This window comes from Alexandromys fortis, unplaced genomic scaffold, assembly GCF_014885135.2.
Source record: "Alexandromys fortis isolate MF-2015 unplaced genomic scaffold, M_Fortis_MF-2015_v1.1 scaffold_2_1_26212458, whole genome shotgun sequence".
Classification (NCBI taxonomy): Eukaryota; Metazoa; Chordata; class Mammalia; order Rodentia; family Cricetidae; genus Alexandromys; species Alexandromys fortis.
This window is the reverse complement of record NW_026067930.1, coordinates 17,745,695-17,765,228: the sequence shown is the minus strand read 5'-3', so window position 1 is coordinate 17,765,228 and position 19,534 is coordinate 17,745,695. Positions and strand designations below refer to the sequence as shown.

Below are 19,534 nucleotides of genomic sequence, written 5' to 3'. Positions count from 1 at the left end.
CCATGCTGTAAACCAGCATTCTACCGCAGATCCCATAGTTTCTTGCTCAAGACCCCAGCAGCCTGCACTGTGGACTGGTTGGTTGGTCAAGAACTGTGGTTACTAAAACTCATCAACCACACGAGCTTATGTGAGATCACCACCCGGGTCCCTTCAAAGTGTGCAACTCACTGGGCATCTGTTACACCAGCCATTTGTACTTTGTGCTTGCAACAGAATTTACCCAGCACATAACTAAACTCTTCAGCTTAGATGATTGAACTCTATCTGAACCTAAGACTAGGATAAACCTGGGACCTGACTTTCTGTTGGCAATCATCTGCTCTTTATTAAGCTCCAGGCAATGGATTAACTGGTGTCTATACAGACTCACTTTACCCTTCAAGACAAACCAAAGAGTAAAATTTTACTGCCTGGGAAACTGAGACTCCTTGTTAAGTAACTTGAGCGGGCTCACACAGCTAAAAAGCGATAGGATACAAAGTTAAGCCTAGGCGGAATAAATTCAAGGCCCACTGCAGAGGGGAAAAAGACAGTGAGGGAGAAAAAGAGACCCTTGAACATTGACTCAAGTAAACTGGATTTCAAGACAGCAGCACTCAGCAACCAGCCAAGTTTTCGAGAAACCTTCCCACACTTATCAGAATGCTAGAATGACTCTTAAAGCCCCAGGATGAGAAGTATTTTTTTTTTTAAATACTGAAATTAAGCATGGGCCATCACTTTATTTTCCATTACAAATTCTCTGAATCTGGAACTTTTCCATCCATCTAGGCCGTTTTGAGAGACTCATTTGCATGGGTCTGTTAGGACTTGGATGTCGCAGTGAGTCATATATATTTCCGCTTAGGTCTCACTCTGCGGGCCAGAGCTAAAGGCAAGTGCTATTATAGATCAAGGCCAGTGAAGTGGGTAATGAGGTTTGGTATATAAAACGCTTGGTATAAATGCAAGGGAACTTCTGGCTTTTCTCTAACATTAACGGCTTTGAGATGCATCGTTTAAAATAGAATGCTTAGTAGGCCAGTAGCTATCGGAGCGTAAGTCTCCTCCACTGAGCAGACCCCTGGAAGCTTCAGCAAGGTACTGTCCACAGACATAGTGCTGTGTGCAGGAGTTATTCTTATCACGAACTCCATGGGCTACTGCTAAAACACAGCTGAACAGGAAGAACATTGCCCACGGTTGCAGGGGTCAGGGATGGAAGGGCTGCTCCAGTCAGCTTCATAAAGGAGTAGGGTCTGCATCCTCAGGCTGACACAGAAGCTTAAGAAAAGAAGCAGCTAAAATACCTAGGCAGACGCTTCATCTCCCCAGGTCAGAAGCATTCTTACATAGTCAGACTTGTGGGCCCCACACAGAGGGGAAGTGGAGAAAAGCGGTGATAACTAAGACATTAAGAGGTGAATTACATTTCCCTGCAACGCTGAAGATCTTATCTGGCTTGACGGTCTTCAGCTGTCTGTAGAGACTGGTCCATGTTGAGTAAGTTTCCGGCCTATAAAGGCCCTTCTTCATGGGGGATGGAGCCAGGTAGAGTGTTATTCACGGTAAGGTAGTAGTGGGAGTTGCTGGCTGAAGGGATTCATAGTAAAACCCAACAGTTCGCCCACCCCCATCTCCCTTTCTCCTCTTCTTCCATTTCCCACCACTTTCCCTCTTCTTCCATTTCTCCTTCCTCTTACTTTCTACCCGTCCCCACTGCTGTTATTTTCTCTCAAACCTATTCTAATAGCCTAATGTGTGCTGGGCATGATTCTGGAGTCATGTTGGTTTTTATACGAATTCAGGCCAGTTTGCTGTTGCTAGGTTCAATCACACCACAGTCAACCTTTGAAACCTTGATTGCTTTAGATCCCTGGCATCAGGGTTCAGGCTGACGTCTCCCTAGCTTCCTTCTGCCAGAGAATAATTTCTTGAGCTTGTTTGGCGAGCACCAGGGTGCGCTCAGAAACTACCAGAAAATCAAATGGGAAATGCCATCACTTCACAAGATAAGCTGAGCTAAACCACCGCTCTCCGGCGTTTCTACTTCTCCCCAAGGAACCAAAGGGACTTTTAATATCAGCCCAAGTATTCTTTGGAGGTTAACCTGATCATAAAGTCATAGTGGGAGCAAAGCTACTTTTCTGACCTAGGCCCAGCTTGGGAGAATGCTTCTAGGTGAGTTTAAGGTGGGAAGCTGAGCTAAGGTGCTTCCGAGTCGGTTCAGTCCTCTAAAAGCTTGACAAACGCATTCTTGAGCATGTGTCTGGGTCCTCCTCTTGAGGTGCAAAACTGAGTGTGACATTTAACTCCAGTGTGAGGTCTCTTCAGTTCTCTAAAATTCCCTAACTCCGTCTCTAAGGTCTGCCGGTCATACTCTGAATTTAGCCTTGGTGAGCTACAGCTGCTACACACGCTCTTTGGGGGAGTTTCTCGAAGTATTTGCCTTGGGCAGCCCTCCTGAGGGATAGCCTAGGTGATCAGAAGAGGGACCATAGCATATCACGATGGCTCATAGATAGCGCTTCTCCTCCCTGGAAGAATCTCTGTTGTCTGTACCTGGTACTAGTCAACTAGTTGACAGGGGATAAATATGCAAATGAATGCAAATCTCTGTGGTAGCGGTGGAGAGAAGGATGATTTACAGAAGTGGAGGACACTCTTAAAGGGTTATTTGGATATTCTCCCACAGTGCAACTTCAGCAAATTGGTTTGACCAGAAAAATAATGCCCCTCCTCAAATATGCCTCCTCCCTCATCTCCAGGGCCAGTGAAACTGTTCCCAGACATGGCAAATGGGAATGAAGGTTAAAGATGGAATTACGGTTGCTAACCGTTGACCTTAAAACAGAGAGCTCTTTATGAATCATCTCGGTGTAACCAGATAAACACAAGTGTCCTTGAAGTGGAAGAAGGCAGAACAAGGGACGGGAATGATGTGAGCAGCTCAACCTGCCCTCGGAGGCTTTGAGGAAAAGGGGAGATCAGAAGCCAAGGTTTAGAGGCAGTCTCTCAGACGGCAAGGAAACAGATTTGCTCTGAGAGTCTTCAGAAAGGGGGAAAGCAAGCAAGCCTACCTGGTTTTAGCTACTACAGACCTATGCCAGATTTCTGACTTAAAAAGATGATAAAATTGGGGACTGGAGAAAGAGTTAAGCGTGTGTGCTGTTTTTGTAGAGCCTTGGTTTAGTTCCTAGCAGCCGTGTGACAGCTCACAGCAATCTATAACTCGAGTTCCAGGAGATGCAACGCCTTCTAGACTCTACACTAGGCACAATCATGGTCCACGTACATACATGCAGGTCAGCCACCCATACACGCAGGCTACATGTGCACATACATAAAATAAACATGAATATCTTTTTTTGAAAATTGTAAGATTGCAAATTTGGGGTTGGGAGGATGGTTCAGCAGGTCAAGGTACTAGAGTCCGAGCTAATGACCTGATTTCAGTCTCTGAGACACACACACGTTGGAATAACAGAACAGACTCCTGCAAGACGTCTTCTGACCTCTATCCATGAGCAGTGGCATGTAGAAACACATAAAAACAAAAAACACTTTTTAAAATGGAATAATATTATAACTTTGCGCCCGTTTACTGACCAAGGTTTCTTGTAACTTATTAGCTACGAGCTAGCAGATTAGAAAGTGGAAGACCTGATTAAAATCATCCTCTCGCCTCTTGCAACTTCACTCTCCTAGTCAACGAATTTGGTGTGGGGGGGGTTATCCCTAATCTGCTTATCTCCTAAGGCTGTTGATGAGATCAAAGGCTGTCGAGCCTTGCTCGAATGCAGTTCAGCACTAACTCATTGTGTAAACCAGGGATATCAGTTGTGTCGCTTTGACCTGAGTTAATCCACACAAAGGTCTAAGAAGGGGATGTGGCATCTTGCCACGTACATGTTAACTATTGCTGCATGGGCAGAGGACTTTCAGAAAGGTTGATTCGTATTCTCTGATAAGATGGTATGGGCCCTGTTAAAGAACACTGATTCTCAAGGAAGAGGATGGCCCATGGCCCCTTTCTAGCTGCAGTCAGAAATACACAGAGACATTTTTGGATTAAGTACCACATGACTGGTGTTACGTTACGGAAACCAAGGATCACAGATGGTCTGGGTAGTCTTTCACAGTGAAAGACTTTTCTAGATCCTGAATGATACCATACAGGCCTCTCCATCCTCAATTGTGTATTTGACAAAATGGATTCAGTGGACATGAAACAAAACAAAATAAAAAAAAAAAACAACAATGATATCCAATGAACTATAGTATACCCATGAAGTGTTCACAGATAAGAGCCAAGCTAATTGGTGTGAGGAGATACAAAGACTAAGGCAACTTATAAAAGGAAGCGTTTTATTCAGAGGCTTGTTTACAGTTTCAGAGGATGAGTCCCCGAATATCATGGTAGGGAGCATGGCAGCAGGCAGGCACGGAACTAGGGCAGTGTCTAAGAGCTTACATCGGATCCACAAGCATGATGCATGAGGCAGAGGGAGAATTAACTGGAAATGAGGTGCAGTTGTAAAAGCCCAAATTCTGCCACCCATGGTGACACACCTCCTGTAAGAAGACCACATGTCTTCATCCTTCCCCCAAACAGTTTCACCAACTGGGGACCAAACATTTAGATACATGAGGCTATGGGGACCATTCTCATTCAAACCGTCACACTTAACAAAGCAAAATTCTTCTTCTTTTTTTTTTTTTTTTTTTTTTTGAGACAGGGTTTCTCTGTGGCTTTGGAGCCTGTCCTGGCACTAGCTCTGTAGACCAGGCTGGCCTCGAACTCACAGAGATCCGCCTGCCTCTGCCTCCCGAGTGCTGGGATTAAAGGCGTGCGCCGCCACCGCCCGGCCAAAGCAAAATTCTTAACGTTTGGATTATTTTCCAATCCTCCCAGAAAAAAGCACCACTTGTTTGTGTAATCCCCGTCCTCTTGTCCCACTGTCCTTATTCCCATCACCAGAGAAAGGGATCACAGAGCGACTTCCCAAACGAGCTCCGTATTCAGTCACCCTGGGCACAGCTCATAGAGGAGCCTCTGGGCCCAGTTCTTCTCAAGAACTGTCCTTGGCTTTTTCCTCTGAGTTTCTCATTTCCCTGGTCCAATTCTACAGGGACCTTTGCAACAAGAGGTGTTTCTTGTCCACCCCTCCCTCCATACGTTAACACAAAACTCCCAGAAACTCGTCTCCTTTATCTTGACAAAAATATGGGTGAGTTAATTTGATGGTTACTTCCACTACAAAAACGCTGACCCGTTTCGTTACTATTTCACGCATACGTGAAATGCAAAGGCAATTCATTACATTCACGCATACATGAAATGCAAATAGCAGTTCAGCAGGAAAACGGCTTGCCTGTAAACATGTTATCCTCTGAGTTCAGTTTCCCAGTGCCCAGGTAAAAACCTGGCGATGGCAGAACACTTCTGCAATCCCTGCGCTGAGAAGGCGGAGATGGGAGAGTCCTTGGAACTAAGTGGCTAGCCAGCCATGGCAAATCAGCGAGTTAAGGTTCAGAGATGAGACCCTGTCTCGAGAACTGTGATGGAGAGTCCCCGAGGAGCAGAACTGATGTTGAACTCTTGCTTACACGCATGCACACAGACACATGACACATATATGCCGCACATGTACACATATGCACACAATATAACCCGATTCAATTAAATAATAAGAACAAAGGGATCCCTTGCATCCGGAGCTGCCCAGGATGGCTATTCAGGTGCCTCCTGCCCAACAACGCAGGGTTTTGGTCACGTTGGAGTCTATGTGAATGATGCCCTTTGGGATTTACGGCTCTACCTTACATGACTGCATATGGGGTACCTGTTTCCTCTCCTTAAAATGAGAAATAAGTTCATGCTGAAAATTTTTCTGATCTTAATTTTAATGAGCACTTGGTTAACATATTGCTTTACTCGCTATGCCTGATTCACAATTTAAATTAGAATTGGGGCTTTTGAACTCCTGGTTAGCCACATGTTCAACTTCGTCTTGTAGAGTTCTGTTGTCTCATAGTAGCTTTCTTTTGATAGTCAGATGCTTGGTGCATTTATAAAACCCCGTCCTTCTCCTTGTCCATCCCGTCTGAGTATACTCCACAATGGCTGTTTCCTGCTCAGGGTATTGTCAAGCACTTCACCATATGTAAGAAATGGAGAACATGCCAGGAGCCCAGTGACATCAACTGGTTCACGTACATGGCTCCCTGGTGAAGTTCAGGCCATCATCCTTACCTAGTGATTATGTGAGCTCGGGAATCAGGTAGACTTGGATACCTCCTAGCTATGTTATTATTGCTTTACGTAGATACCATAAGACTTTAGTTTCTTTAGGGAAGTGAACAACAATAGTATCGGCCTCATGGAGTTGCCAAGCAGATGAAGGTAGAACTTGGCACAAACAGAATGAGCTCAAGAAATGTGAGCTATTGTAAGCCTCTTTCCCCAGGTTATGTTTAACTCCTGTGGCTCTGGAGAAAATGGTCTCTCAGTATTAGAGTTTAGATGCAGATAGATAGGTAGGTAGATAGGTAGACAGACAAATAAACAGACAGGCAGACAGACTGACAGACAGATGGATTGATTGATAGAGATCGATAGATATCAGAAATCAAAAGCCAAAATAATTCTTTTTCTAAAAAAAATCAAATTAAGAAATAACTCCAATAAGATAGAAGAATGGAACCCTGGTTGTGAACGGGCATTTCATCTGCATTTTATTTAAGCTGTACAAATACAGAGAGAATATTTGCATGCCTTGTGTTCTCCTTGCTGCACAGCGTCACCCTATGAAGTAAAGAGCTGACACTTGCCTTGCTGTCTCTTTGCACAAGAAGACACAGAAACTCTGCTAGGTTATGGGAATGTAGAAAGTTCTGGAGGCGGTTTTAATAAGCCTCTTCACTGGGAACCCTTGCTTGGCACCAAATGACAAAGGGAGGGCTATGCTGCTTGGGTTGATGGTGTGGGCCCACTACTACCTCACTGAGGACCCTGGAGGACAACAAACATTTGGCTTCAAACAAGAGGCACTCTGAGTGGAGACTGAGGGTGAAGCTCAGTAGTAAAATGCTAGCCTAGAGTGCGCAGGTGAAGAGGCTCCAGGTTTAGTTGGGTGAGGTGGGAAGGAAGGAAGAAGGAAGAAGTGAGGGTAAAGAGAGGGCATTGTTTTAACTCATACCTCTCCCATGGACATCTCTTACTTGCTGCCAAGTACTGAAGAGTTGGACTAGCGATGCCTAGGAATCCCCAGGTCTCCCCTAGGTGTTCTGACTGCAACACATGATGCAGTGATCTTTAGAATGTCACTGGAGATCTTTCTCCAGAACTCATTTTAGTTGTCTTTAACAAGTACACAACCCTTTCACACACACAAACATGCACATACATCCACACACACATAGACACACAGACACACATACACAATACACACATATCCACACATGCATACATGCATAGACACATATACATACATAAATACATATACATACATACACGCGTAGACACACAGACACACATACATACACACATTTACACACGTATGCACACACATACACATGCATACACACATACACACAGTACATACCTGCATACATACACAAACACACACACACACACACACACACACACACACACCTTTTTCTAAGTTTATTTTCAACTCCAGGAGTCACTTCTTCTTCCTCTTCTGGCCAAAGAGTCACTTCTAACCTCCTTGCCAAGTTATTATTCATTAAATTGAAATCAAAGACAGGAAAATGGGATGGACTCAGGGGCAGTGCCTGATGTAAAATACGTCACCTCCTCCCGCCATATTATCAGTAAGGATCACAAACTAAACAGGTGACCAGAAGCTTATAATCGAAATTACACTCTGCCCAGATCCTACCTGTCCCTTGTCACCCAAACCAATAAAACACTTGAACAAGAATTTTTTATCCTGTTTGCTTATGTTAATCATCAAGCCAAACCAGACAGCTTTCCACTTTCTGGAATCGGAGGTGGCAATTAAATATGAAGACATCACAAATCCTCTAGGCAAAGAAACAAACAACAACAAAAGCCTCTTGGTGTTTCAGGCCAGGAGGCAGACCACCACAGCACTTTGAAGCTGCATCAGCTGTCTTTGGTGACCCAGTGTCACACACCAGCACCACAGTTGGGTGAACGGGGAACCATTACATCTTAGTTTAAGGGTTGAAGTCAATCACGGTGTTATAAAGTCTAGGTTGGAAGACTGTCTCAATCACTGAGCATGTTTATTAACTCTTCCTGCATGTATGCCGCTGGACACGCCAAGCTCTGGAGAGCCCTCTACATAAGTAAAAGACCTCCAAACAGCTCAGTCTGTTAAAATGAAACTGAGAAAAATCGATAAAATTGTTCCACAGTGTTAGGACAGGTGAAAGTATGCAAAGAGCTACAGAGACAGAAAACCTGAGCTCTGGGGAGAAGGAGGCTGCAGAGTTCCTTCTTCCCCCATATTGCCACAGCAGGGAAACTGGGACTTCCTATTCTGGTCCATTGGATGATTAGCGCGTGAAGACTCTAGATCTTCAGATATAGTTTCTAAGGTTCTTCGCGTTCATGGGCAGGGACTACTGCTTACAAATGCAGAGTCAATTCCACACTATTCTGGGAGGCACAAGCAGAAAAACAAAACAAAACAAAACAAAAAAATCTAAAAAAAAAAAACAAAACAAAACAACCCACTTCACCAGCTCTCCACCCAGAGGAGTCTGGAATCCGGACTGACCGGCTGAACGCCCTGCTGGGGAAGTGAACTTGTGCCTAAATCTGCCACATCTTTCCCAGCCTTTGGCACTACTTAAAACTGCACAGCCTCACGGACTCTCGAGCCAGAGGGGAGGGAAATGGAGAAGGATGGTTGAGGTTAGCATTCAAATACTGCCACCTCTCTCCGGTTTCTTTACCTTTCAAATCTTCACCACTGGATTGCCCAGGCTGTGAAAATTTTGCCGAAGTAGAAAAGTACCAGAGATGCCATGAGTCAGTGGCCTTGCTTTACCGTGTGGGCAGAGGCAAATTCCCGTCTAACACTCCATTTCCAGTTCCACTCCCCAGACTCTACACTGCACTTGGGTTGTCCGAAGATTAAAAAAAAAACAAAACAAAAACAAAAACAAATTGAAACCACGTGCACCGATATGTACGAAGCTTCCAACACCACGTACTAAAGCACTCCATTCAAACCAAGAAAACGCAGACAGTCTAATCTTTTAGGACATCACCCTGGGGCAGAGCCAGGGTGGAGATGAGTTGCCCCCAGGTGGTAAAAGTTGTCAAAAGTCCATGCCCGCCACTGCTTTGGCAAAACATAGGCAATACTGGCAAGTGTGTAAGTGTAAAGGTGGGTTGAGGAAGGTTCACGCTGCGGGGTAAGGCCCGCACTGCGTTAACCCCTTACCTTCCAGCAGTACTTCCTTGCCTGCGCGCTTCAGCGCCTGCACGGCTTCATCGTGGGTGGCGTCCCGCAAGTCTGCTCCGTTCACCGACAGGATAGCATCGCCCACATACAGGGCTTGGGTCTGATCCGCTGCCAGCCCCTTGAAGATCTTGCTGATGAGTATGGGCATCTTATTTTCCTTGCCCCCTTTGATGCTGATGCCCAGCCCTCCCAGCTCCTGCTTCAGCACCTTCACGCCCCTCTTCTGGTTTGAGATGGACTCAGGCACCTGCTCCGGGAGGTCGGTGAAGGCTGTGCGGACCCCGGCGGGAGAGTCCGGGGTTTGAGTGACACCAGTAGCCGGGTGCCCTATCCCGGAGCCCCTGCAGAACGAGCCATTGGTGGCAGTCCCTATGCCATTGTACGCCGCAGCGCCCTCCTCGCAGCTCAACACCAGGGCGTCTTCGCTCAAGTTCACCAGAACTTTATGCCAACGATCCCGCACCAAAACTTCCAGCAGTCCGCTCCGCTGCGCCCGGCCGCCTCCCCCGCCAGCCGGCGCAGCCACAGCCGCCGCCGCTACCGCCATCTTTCCAGCATTCTTAAAATGCCATGTGATTGCAAACGGGGGGAAAAGTGGAGAAGGGGTGCGAGTGGGAGGACGCAGGTCGCTGGGGCGCGGGAGAAGCAAACGCCCGGCAGCGCGCACCCAGGACTCCACTTCCCGTGTTCGCGGCCGCGCTGTGCGCCACTTGGCAGCTGCTGAACTGGTTCCCCCTCGCTTGATCCTGGGCGGGGTGGAGCAACCTAAAAGAAGAAGGAGAGCCCTCGACAGGGGAGGAGGGAAAAAAGCCAGCTGCTAGTTGCCAAACCCCAACCGGAGAGGAGCCGCGGAGCCGCCAAGTGCGGTGGAGAATCGGTAGGAGGAGGCAAGGGCGGGACCCGGGGCCCCAGCCGCTCACCTGTTCGGCCACGGTAGCGTCACACTCCCACGTCGCGCTGGCTCAGACCTGGGTGCCTCAGTTCTCTGTAGTACCTCACTGCAGTTCCCCCCCAACCTACTAGCCCCTCTGTCGCGGCCCCCACCTCGCCCCCCCCCCCCCCCCCCCCCCCCCCGAGCCCGTTCTTCTGAAACAGCCTTTCTCGATGGGTCCCCACACTCACCTTTAAGAGGTGCGCGTTCTGCCTCTGTACCGTACCCTCACTCAATTCTCTTGAGCCAACTTGACTCAGTCCTCACTCAGCTACTTACAGATCCAAGTCTTCCTCAAACCGAAGCTTCCTAGTCTCGACTCAATTCTTGCTTATTTCTCCTTTCCTGTAGGACCCTGGGGAGGAAGGAAACTGCGGAGAGGTTCTAGGCTGGGCCAGAAGCCAGGGGGAAACTGTCAGAGGAACACAGCATGAAGTCACATTAAGCCTGCATACCCCTGTCCTATTAGTCAATGCAGGGCCGGAATCTGAAGACAGAGCACTGGCGACAGGGGTCCTCATCTCCAGGACAAGGCTCTATCTCAACCTCCTGTGCCAGCCCAAAGCTTGTTGAGGCTCGCTTGTTCTTTCTTAGATGCCATACAGGAAGGGTCTTCTTTAGAAACTCAGAATGGTTTGGTTGCATCTCCAAGTTCCCCGAAAATTGCTTGCGTGTCTCTTCAACTGCACGTTCCCAAGGTGACAGCGTTGTAATTCTTGGTTCTCTTCCTTGGCCAACCAGGAAATGCTACCGTAACTGTAACCCAAGCCATAGCGGGACATTGCAGGGTTCGTTTACTATGGAACTTCTTAAGTACTTCCCCTACCTTAAGCGGGTCCCCCAACTCGTTTAAGGGGTGTTAAGTTTTGGACCTGCTTGTCTTTCCCCTGCTCGCTCTCTATTCTCTGGAAAACAAAAGAAAAATATAACTCTGTGATTGGTCTGGAGAAAAATCAATTAAATAACTAAGAATAAAATAAAATATGATTTCATAAGCATTAAAAATATATAAATCTGCCAATTCTGGAAGGTGAAGTCTACTCAACAAGATGCCAGGGGGAAGTGGGTCTTTGGGGGCATATATGTCTTCACCACACGGAAGGGTACCAGCAGCAAACAGCTCCAGCCCCTTCCAGAGTGCCACTTAAAAATTCACAGGATTCCCCTATGGAGTCCCAGGCAGGGACACAGAACTCAGGGAAAATACTTAAGAGACTTTCTTGAGAACGTGAATTCAAGTTGCTGAGGCTCGCTGACGGCCCTTGAATGGATACTTTCAACTCTCTTGCTCCTATAATTTTAAATCTGCTGTATTCCAAAAGGTGTTTTTAATGTTTTCATGCAAGCCTGCTCACAACAGGGACGCAGAGACAGCAGCTGGGGGTTCTTCCGTCCTTCCTGTTAGATTGGGACAGAGAGGGCGCTAACACAGAGGATACCACTATTGGGAAGAAACCTAGCAGACAGTGAACTGGCCTTCTGCTTCGGAGCCTGAGATCTCAGGCCCGTGATCAGTAAGTGTTTACTTTTCAATTGCAAAGCCACAAACAAAAACAAAACCCAAACAAACAACAACAACAACAAACCTAAGGTTGGGCTAGGTACCAGAACGCAATGTACAGATGATGAAACAAAACCAGCCAGTCCCCGGCCCAGAAATTCTCCAACCAGCATACCAGTGCCTAGTCTCTGCTACCCAGCAGCGGAGGAATGCCAGCCACACCCCAAAGTCATTGACGTGACCCATTAGACATGGCAGGCCGTGGGATGGACCCTCCTGCGGCTCTCTATGCTGAGCATGTTTTCTTCTGTGTGAGCAGACTTACACGGAAAGAAAATCCGGTCCTGGTTTAAAGTTGCATCAGAATGAAAGGGGACAAATATTGAATAGCGCAAGGCCAGAGGCATGCATGTGGCTTTGCTAGTGGGATTGTAATTACGGTCCCTGTCCTTAAGTACTTTGCACATATTAACCCAGTCCTCTGGGCACTACTTGAGGGCCATTTTGGTAATGATCCCTCTTATTACAGGTGAAGAAGTGGAGGCCCAGGTTTACTAACCGACCTGGTTCATGTAATTAGTACATGGCAGGCAGGACTTGAAGTTTAACCATTGTCATACCTCTGTTCAAAATATAGCCTAGCAGCTACAGCCCCAGCGCTCATCTGAAGGCAGCCTCTTCTTTTTCCACTGGGGAGGGACAACTCTCAGGTGAAGGCCCTGCCCTTTGCTAGGAGATAGAACTGGTATTTCCTTCCGACATTTCTTTCTTCACAAGCTTAGAGGGCACCTTGCCTATCTCCAGTTGATAAAGTTTTTTTTTTCTTTTTATTTATACATGGCGATACTTGAAAATGGCCACTGTCTGTGGTCTCGCTAGCTGAGAAGCCTGACTTTTTCATTCAGACAATGCCACGCATCTGACTTTTTATCAGTGCTGATTCTCAACGTTTTATCCACCTTGATATTTTTCAGTGGGAAGGGTCAAGTGGAATTTTATAATCTTCATAAGTGGGGCAGAAAATCCCTTCCCCCACGGCCCCTGTGTTAATTTTCTATCGTTGCAAACACCTGAGATCAATCAGCTTCTTAAAAGTCAAGGCTAATTTTGACTCGTGGCTCTGAGGTCACAAGTCCCAGTTTTGACTCTGTTGCTTCGTATTTCTGGAGAGGCTGGACATATGAACCAAGACTGTTCACCTCATGGCCAGCGAGGCAAGGGCAGAAAGAACAGTTTGGGGCTCACTGTCCCCTTCCAGGACTAGACAGAATGGCTTGATGACCTCTCAGTACAGTGAGAGACCCTCAAAGATTCTGCCGCCTTCCCATAGGAGCATGAGACATTCTAGATTTCAGTTAAATCAGACCCCTAGAGGTTACCCCTTTTAAAAACAATGGCCACTGGAAAGGCCACTTTATAGGTTCAGCATTTGAGGCACAAGGCTGTAGAGTGAGTGTGTAGCAAAGCCGAGTCTAATTATTGGTCCTCAAGGTCATTATTCTTCAAAAGGCACCTGAAGCCTGCCCTCATCCCTGAAAAATAAGACTTCATTCACACTATACTTTCCCATGTTCTGTTTATTCTTTCTCCCCTATAGACTGACTGCCATTTTCCATCCAGCCCCAAGGGTGGTTTCTCAGTTCCTGTTTCCCTTGGGATGTGCATGGATCTGGAGGATGAGTGGCTGTAAAACTGCCAGAGGGAGTCACATGGTCCTCTGTTCCAGAGATGCAGGATGCATGACGGAGCATCAGCATGTGGCCAGTAAGCCGTGGCCATTTACTGACTGCACAGATTTGAGTGCACCTACACTGTCCCAGTTGCTGTTGTGGCGCACGGATATTGAAGGAATACAACTGACAAAGGCCAGCCCTAGGAAACTTTGACGGTAGTGAGTGACCCAGTCGGAGTAGGGACAGACTCTAAACATAAATTCCACAGAGAGGTAAGGCAGCGGGAGAAGCAGCAAGGTAGGAAAGTGAAGAGCGCCTGGGGCAAAGGTCTGTGGAGATAAGATGGAGGCTATCACCGAGGTCCTTGGGGAGAAGGTGGGATTTGGACAGAGAACAGGTTTGCCGTGGTGCTGAGAGTGAATGAGTGTGAAAGCATCTGGCCTCCAGGTTCCGAGTCTCAGGGCTAGGTTAGAGATTTACCTTTCAGAGATAACGTATGAAAACAGTGAGGGTGAGGGGAAGGGAATGAGGAAAGGGGAGCCTCGAGCTCGCAAAGATCCAAAGGAGGTTGCCGGGGAGAAGCAACGGTTAGTGTAGGGTGACTGAGGGAAGGCCAGGCTTGTCTAGTTCTAGTGACCAAAAGGTGAGCAGCATGGCTGTGACCACTCAATGGAGAAAGAGACAAAAGAGAGGAGAAGATGAACCCGATTCCAGAGGACCAAGGAGGACTGCAGTACAGACTACCTTCCTTGTCATTTTTGAACATCAAGAAAGATGTGTTTTCAAATGAAGGAGCAAGCAGTCCTGATTTCAAATGTTATATTAGTTTCATATTACATGAATGTCTACTTATCAGAAAACAATATTCCAGTGTTTGGAATTGGAAAAAGTCTGTACGTTTGACATCATTTTCTAAAGAATAGCACTAAGAATTTTTAGGGTCTTTCTTCCTTTTCTTTTCCTTTTCCCTTTTTTGCATGTATTTTCCAATGAACAGAGAGCAGATACAAAGTAGACAGTGAAATAATAGCAAAGCACTTTGATTTATGAGGTCATATTAGGGGAAAGGATGAAAGAGGAACAGGGGGTTTCAAAGTGCACCCACCCCCCTGAAGTGAGCCAGCCCAGCAAACACATATCAACTAAACACTGGGTACCAGCTTTTGTGAAGATCTAAGGCAGGTGCTGGAGGCAAGCACACCCAGGGATGCACAGATGATTAAGACAGGAAGACATACACATGCAGCACATGGGGAGAACAGAACAGGTTGCTGCGGTGCTGGAGTGAATTAGCGTGAAAACAGCCAGCTTCCCAATTCCAACTTTCCGTCTGGGTTAGTGATGCACATTTCAAAGATGAAGTATGAAGACAGCAATGGTGCATGAGCAGGAGGCAGGGCAGCTTCTCCTCTGGCGTGTCCCAGTTGGCTAATAGGTCCTTCATCATCTAAAAGGCATCTGGAGACACCCTTCCTTGCGTATGCCTGCATATACCTGGGCAGGTCCTGGGCAAACTAGAAAGTCCACTCCCCAGACCCTCGGCCAACCAGTCAATCAAGTGAGAGCTATTTGATTGCTCCTAGTGTTTCTATCTTTTCCCAGGACCACCCAAGGCACCATTACAAGGTACCTTGCTATTCGTTTGTTTTTCTCTTATTGTATTCTGTTTTTGCTTTCTTGTCTGTAACAATGAATAATTAAAACACACTTCCGATTAATATTTTAATTTGTGTTTCATTTTAATGAAATCCACCTTTCCTTAATAGTTGTACCTCTTATCTTGTTTGTAAACTGTAGAATGATGACATTAGATTTTATTTTAAAGACCCTTGAGCACAGTGGTAAAACTATGGATGTATAAAACCCTGAGAGGCATCAGATTGCAACACATAATAGAAACTTTAACAGTATTAACTAAGAAAATATGAGAGAAGCAGGAAGGGTAAGAAATCCAAGCCCTACCATATTCATCTTTAAAGTAACGTGAGATAAAATTTGAAGTAGTTATTTCAGGATGCTTCTAAACCCTCCCTCATGTTCTAAATTGGTTATTACATTACTAGAGCAAACTTTGCACTGGGGGAAGGAGGTGTTTTTGCCTGAGAGAGACCCATGTCTGACTTCTTTCTCCATCATCTTCACTTTCTTTATGGAGACATTTCTGTATAACCCGCCCTCAATACACGAGAAACAGCAAACTTCCTTCCTCACTCTGCCTCCCAGCCTGATCGCCTATTTCTGTTTATAGCTCACCCAAGCCACTCCTTCCTGCACGGTTTCCTCCCAGACAACATCCCACTGTTAACTCAGTGCTGAGCTCAGAGTCCCTCACGGTGATCATGTGTCCAGAGCCTTCTATCCCAGTGCTGAGCCCTGAGTCCATCACTGTGGCTCTACCTGAAACGTCTTTGGGATTTCTCCTCTCCTCCTTCCATCGTCTACCATTCGATCTACCTTCTTGCTCTCCCTGGTTGATTGCCTACAACAAACCTCAGTCTGGAAACGTTAATGGAAATTCCCAGAAGATTCAGATAACCCAAATGTTAACCATTCACCATAGAAAGATTGGGAGCCCACTGCAGAACTTATCTAAGTTATGGGAAGCCATTCACTTCTGGAACTCACAGGAACAGGTGAGGCAAACAAACATGTGATAAAAACATGAGTGACCCTGAAAGGCTGAAGGACTTTCTTGTGATTTCTTGCATACAATAGAAACCCAAATAGGAAAGCAAATATGGAGTGAAATGAAAAGACCATGCTTGAGACTCTTGCAGTCCAGGTAGAAGAGCTAAGAATTAGCATTTGTATGAAAGGAAAAAAGAAAAGTTAAACAGTTTGAGCAGTGTGTGATAGTTGATTGGACAAAGAACCTGGTAGAGAAGAGTCCAGTGAAAGTTTAATTACCATTTATTAAATATTGACATGACTGAACTTTGTGTAGACAATATATACTATTTATTAAAAAATATATACTATTTATTCTAGGCAGTTACTATATGAATAAGTAATATTATTCCCATATTACAGACAAGATTGTTGAACTCCCCCGAGTTACAAGTCTTGCAAGTATTTGAAGTGGTGTTCAAATGTTCAAACATAGGTCTAGTTTCTACATTTGTTTCACTTTCAAAACTTGTGCTTGTAAAGTTTGCAATATGCTAATGGGCATAGGTGTTCCAAATGGCGATGGAATTTGCCAGTAGGTAGTGAGGCTTCCATTAGCTCAGTCATGTTTTAGGGAACATTGGAATTTACAATCGGTGGTGGCAAAGAAGCATTTAGATTTTTGACGGCCTGCATAAGGGCATTTAGTTATTTGCTATCAGTTGAATGTTTGTGTCTCTCCAAAATTGATGTGCTAGAATTTATGATCCAATGTGGCAGGCTTAAGAGCTAGGGCCTTTCAGAAATGGGTGGAGGCCTCACAATAGGACCGGTAACCTGTAAGTAGACAAACTAGTCCAGAGTGAAGTCATTGGCAGATTTGATATCTGCTCTGAAGATGTCATCTCTGTTTCTAGGATGGAAACTTTCATCTCTTTACTGAGTGATAACAGAGTGTTCATCTCTCTGTCCCTTCTGTCCGGCCAGGATATAGTGTTTCTTTTCTTTGAAGGACCCAGCCACAAGCTACCTTGGAGAGGTGAAGACATCAACAGGAACTAATCCTCTCAGTTCCCTGATGTCCTATTTTCTAATATCCAAAACCGAGGGTAGTAAATTTTTGTTCTATAACATGGCCGGTGGTGGTGCACGCTTTAATCCCAGCACTTGGGAGGCAGAGACAGGAGGATCTCTGTGAGTTCCAGACAGGCCTGGTTTACATATTGAGTCCCAGGACAGCCAGAACTATGGACAAATGTGCAACCCCAGTGTGGGTTAACTGCAGATGGGACTCCAATCCCAGAGAGCTGCTAAGGCTAAGCCTTGTGAAGGCATGGATGGGAATGAGGGTTTCTGGAGCCTTCCAGACTGAAAAACCATCTTAGCATGTCTGAAGGGCGGTTGTGCTAAAGCCTTGAGGTTAAAAGTGTGCTCTGTTATGTTCTAGATACCCTTGGAGCCTTGTACCACTTTCTTCTTCTCTAGCTTTCCCTTTGGGACACAAACGCCTGTCATATGTGTGGCTCATCATTGTATTTGGGAGCAAACACTTGATCTCACACATCTTCAGCTGGATATCAATTGCTGTAGTCTGAAACACATGCTGAGTGACACTCATACCAAATTCAGATGAGGTTTTTGAAGATGCTGAAGGGAGTTCAAATTTGGGGAGATATCCTAATGGCATGAATGTAGTTTGTGTGTGAGAAAGACACAAGTTTGGGGAAATGGGGTTAAGCCTTTATGATATAGTGTGCAAACTTACAAAAAGGCTGGATGGAATTACAAAGGTCTTTTTTTTTTCTTCCCTGTAGGGACATTGTTTGTCCTGGTCGGAGAACTCAACACCAAGAAACTATCTTGGAAACGTGCCAGATCCTCACTCTTGGACTTCCCAGTCTCGAGAATTGTGAAAAACAAATTTGTTCTTTACAAATGACCTTTTCATGGGCATAGACGCTAAGCAAGCGGCATAGCTGTCCAGATGAAGAAAATATCTTGTTTAGAGTCAAGCACGACCATGGCAGAAATTCCACTAACGATAACACTTCCTGGGTCGTGGTGAAAGGGGAGCCAAACTCAAAAGACGGCGTTTGAAAAGCACATGACATCAAACCAAAATGAGGGGAGAGAAACTTTCAATGATATGCTTAGTTTTTCATTGCTTCTAACTATAATTGCACTAGCATTACAGGGAAAGATCTCCAGGTGACTGTCAACTATGGTCACCTAGAGGCAGGGGACACATTTAAAGATAAAGGTCAAATGTGTATGAAATGAAAATCAAGGCTCCCTGATGTATCACAGGACATTGTTTTTTTATAAACAGTATATACCTGACTAAGTTCCAAAAAGGAATCTACTGCCTGGAAACCTCAGCTGCTGGAGAAGGGGCAAAGCAAATCAGAGCGAACGAAAGTCCTTTATCAGAAGAAAAAAAAAATCCAAAGCAGATTCCATTTCCTGTCAGCCCTGATAGAAATATGTTGAACAACAGAAGAAAGGGGATCTGTTCAAAACAGCAACACAAGACGCATCTTTACCTTTCCTTTAACATATCTGTATCCCCCAACATGCAAGACATGTTTTCAACATGTTAACCAACTTATTCATCTTGCTTAATCTACAGAATAAAAAATATTATTATAATTACTTTCCCACAGCAATACTAACAAAAACAAAAACTATTAAGAAAGCTCAAAATACCTTTGCAATGTGTGTTGTTTATAGGAAACAGCAAATCCGAAGTGTGTAGAGTGTCCTAAAGGCAGTCTTGATCTAGCTGCTATAGTCTGCAAAGACAGATTCAGATTGTGAGACAATTCTATCAAGTCAGAGGCATTGATTTCTTTCAGTATGTTGTCTTGGAAAGCAAAAAGCAAGATAGAATTGTTCTATATTTAAGAAAACTAGAAACACAAACCCAAATAAAATCCGAAATCTTTGGTCATCATGAGGAAATCTCAAAGTTTTTACACTGGTGTATTTGCACATTAAAAACTTAAATATAAGTTATAGCTTGATAATATAATTGCATACAAATCCATTAAATTCCTTAGATGTGACAATGAATGTTGTGTTCATGGAAGTCTTTGTTCTTATAAAATGTGTATTGATGTTTTCAGGGGTTCCATGATATCTATAAGTGACTTTTAAATAAAAAAAAGAGAACTATCATGAAAATGTGGCAAACGAAGAACTGACTTTCAAATACAGACAGAAAGAAAGAGCAAGAGACAGCCACAAAGCCATTGTGGTAGAATGAGCAACATGAAACTCTAATAAAATGTAAATATATCTTCCAACATTCTGTAGGCTTATTATGTTTTTCCAAATATAGCTGAGGCTAATACAGAACTATGAGACTCACTCA

General features: G+C 45.1%; 1 protein-coding gene and 1 long non-coding RNA gene across 2 annotated transcripts in view; one reads left to right on the top strand and one right to left on the bottom strand.

The window, feature by feature from the left end:
* The window catches only part of Sntb1 (syntrophin beta 1), a 208,197-nt gene extending 197,930 nt beyond the window's left edge, over positions 1-10,267 (bottom strand). The window contains exon 1 of the mRNA XM_050144972.1: positions 9,429-10,267. Coding sequence (XP_050000929.1) covers positions 9,429-9,996 — 568 coding nt within the window. The 5' untranslated portion in view covers positions 9,997-10,267. The remainder of the gene's footprint in view (positions 1-9,428) is intronic.
* On the top strand, positions 10,198-19,194 carry LOC126503358 (uncharacterized). The gene is made up of 5 exons (XR_007592269.1): positions 10,198-10,326; positions 10,732-11,894; positions 13,479-13,826; positions 15,803-16,187; positions 17,976-19,194. It is a non-coding gene; the product is annotated as an uncharacterized lncRNA (long non-coding RNA).
* Positions 19,195-19,534: the final 340 nt, after the last annotated feature.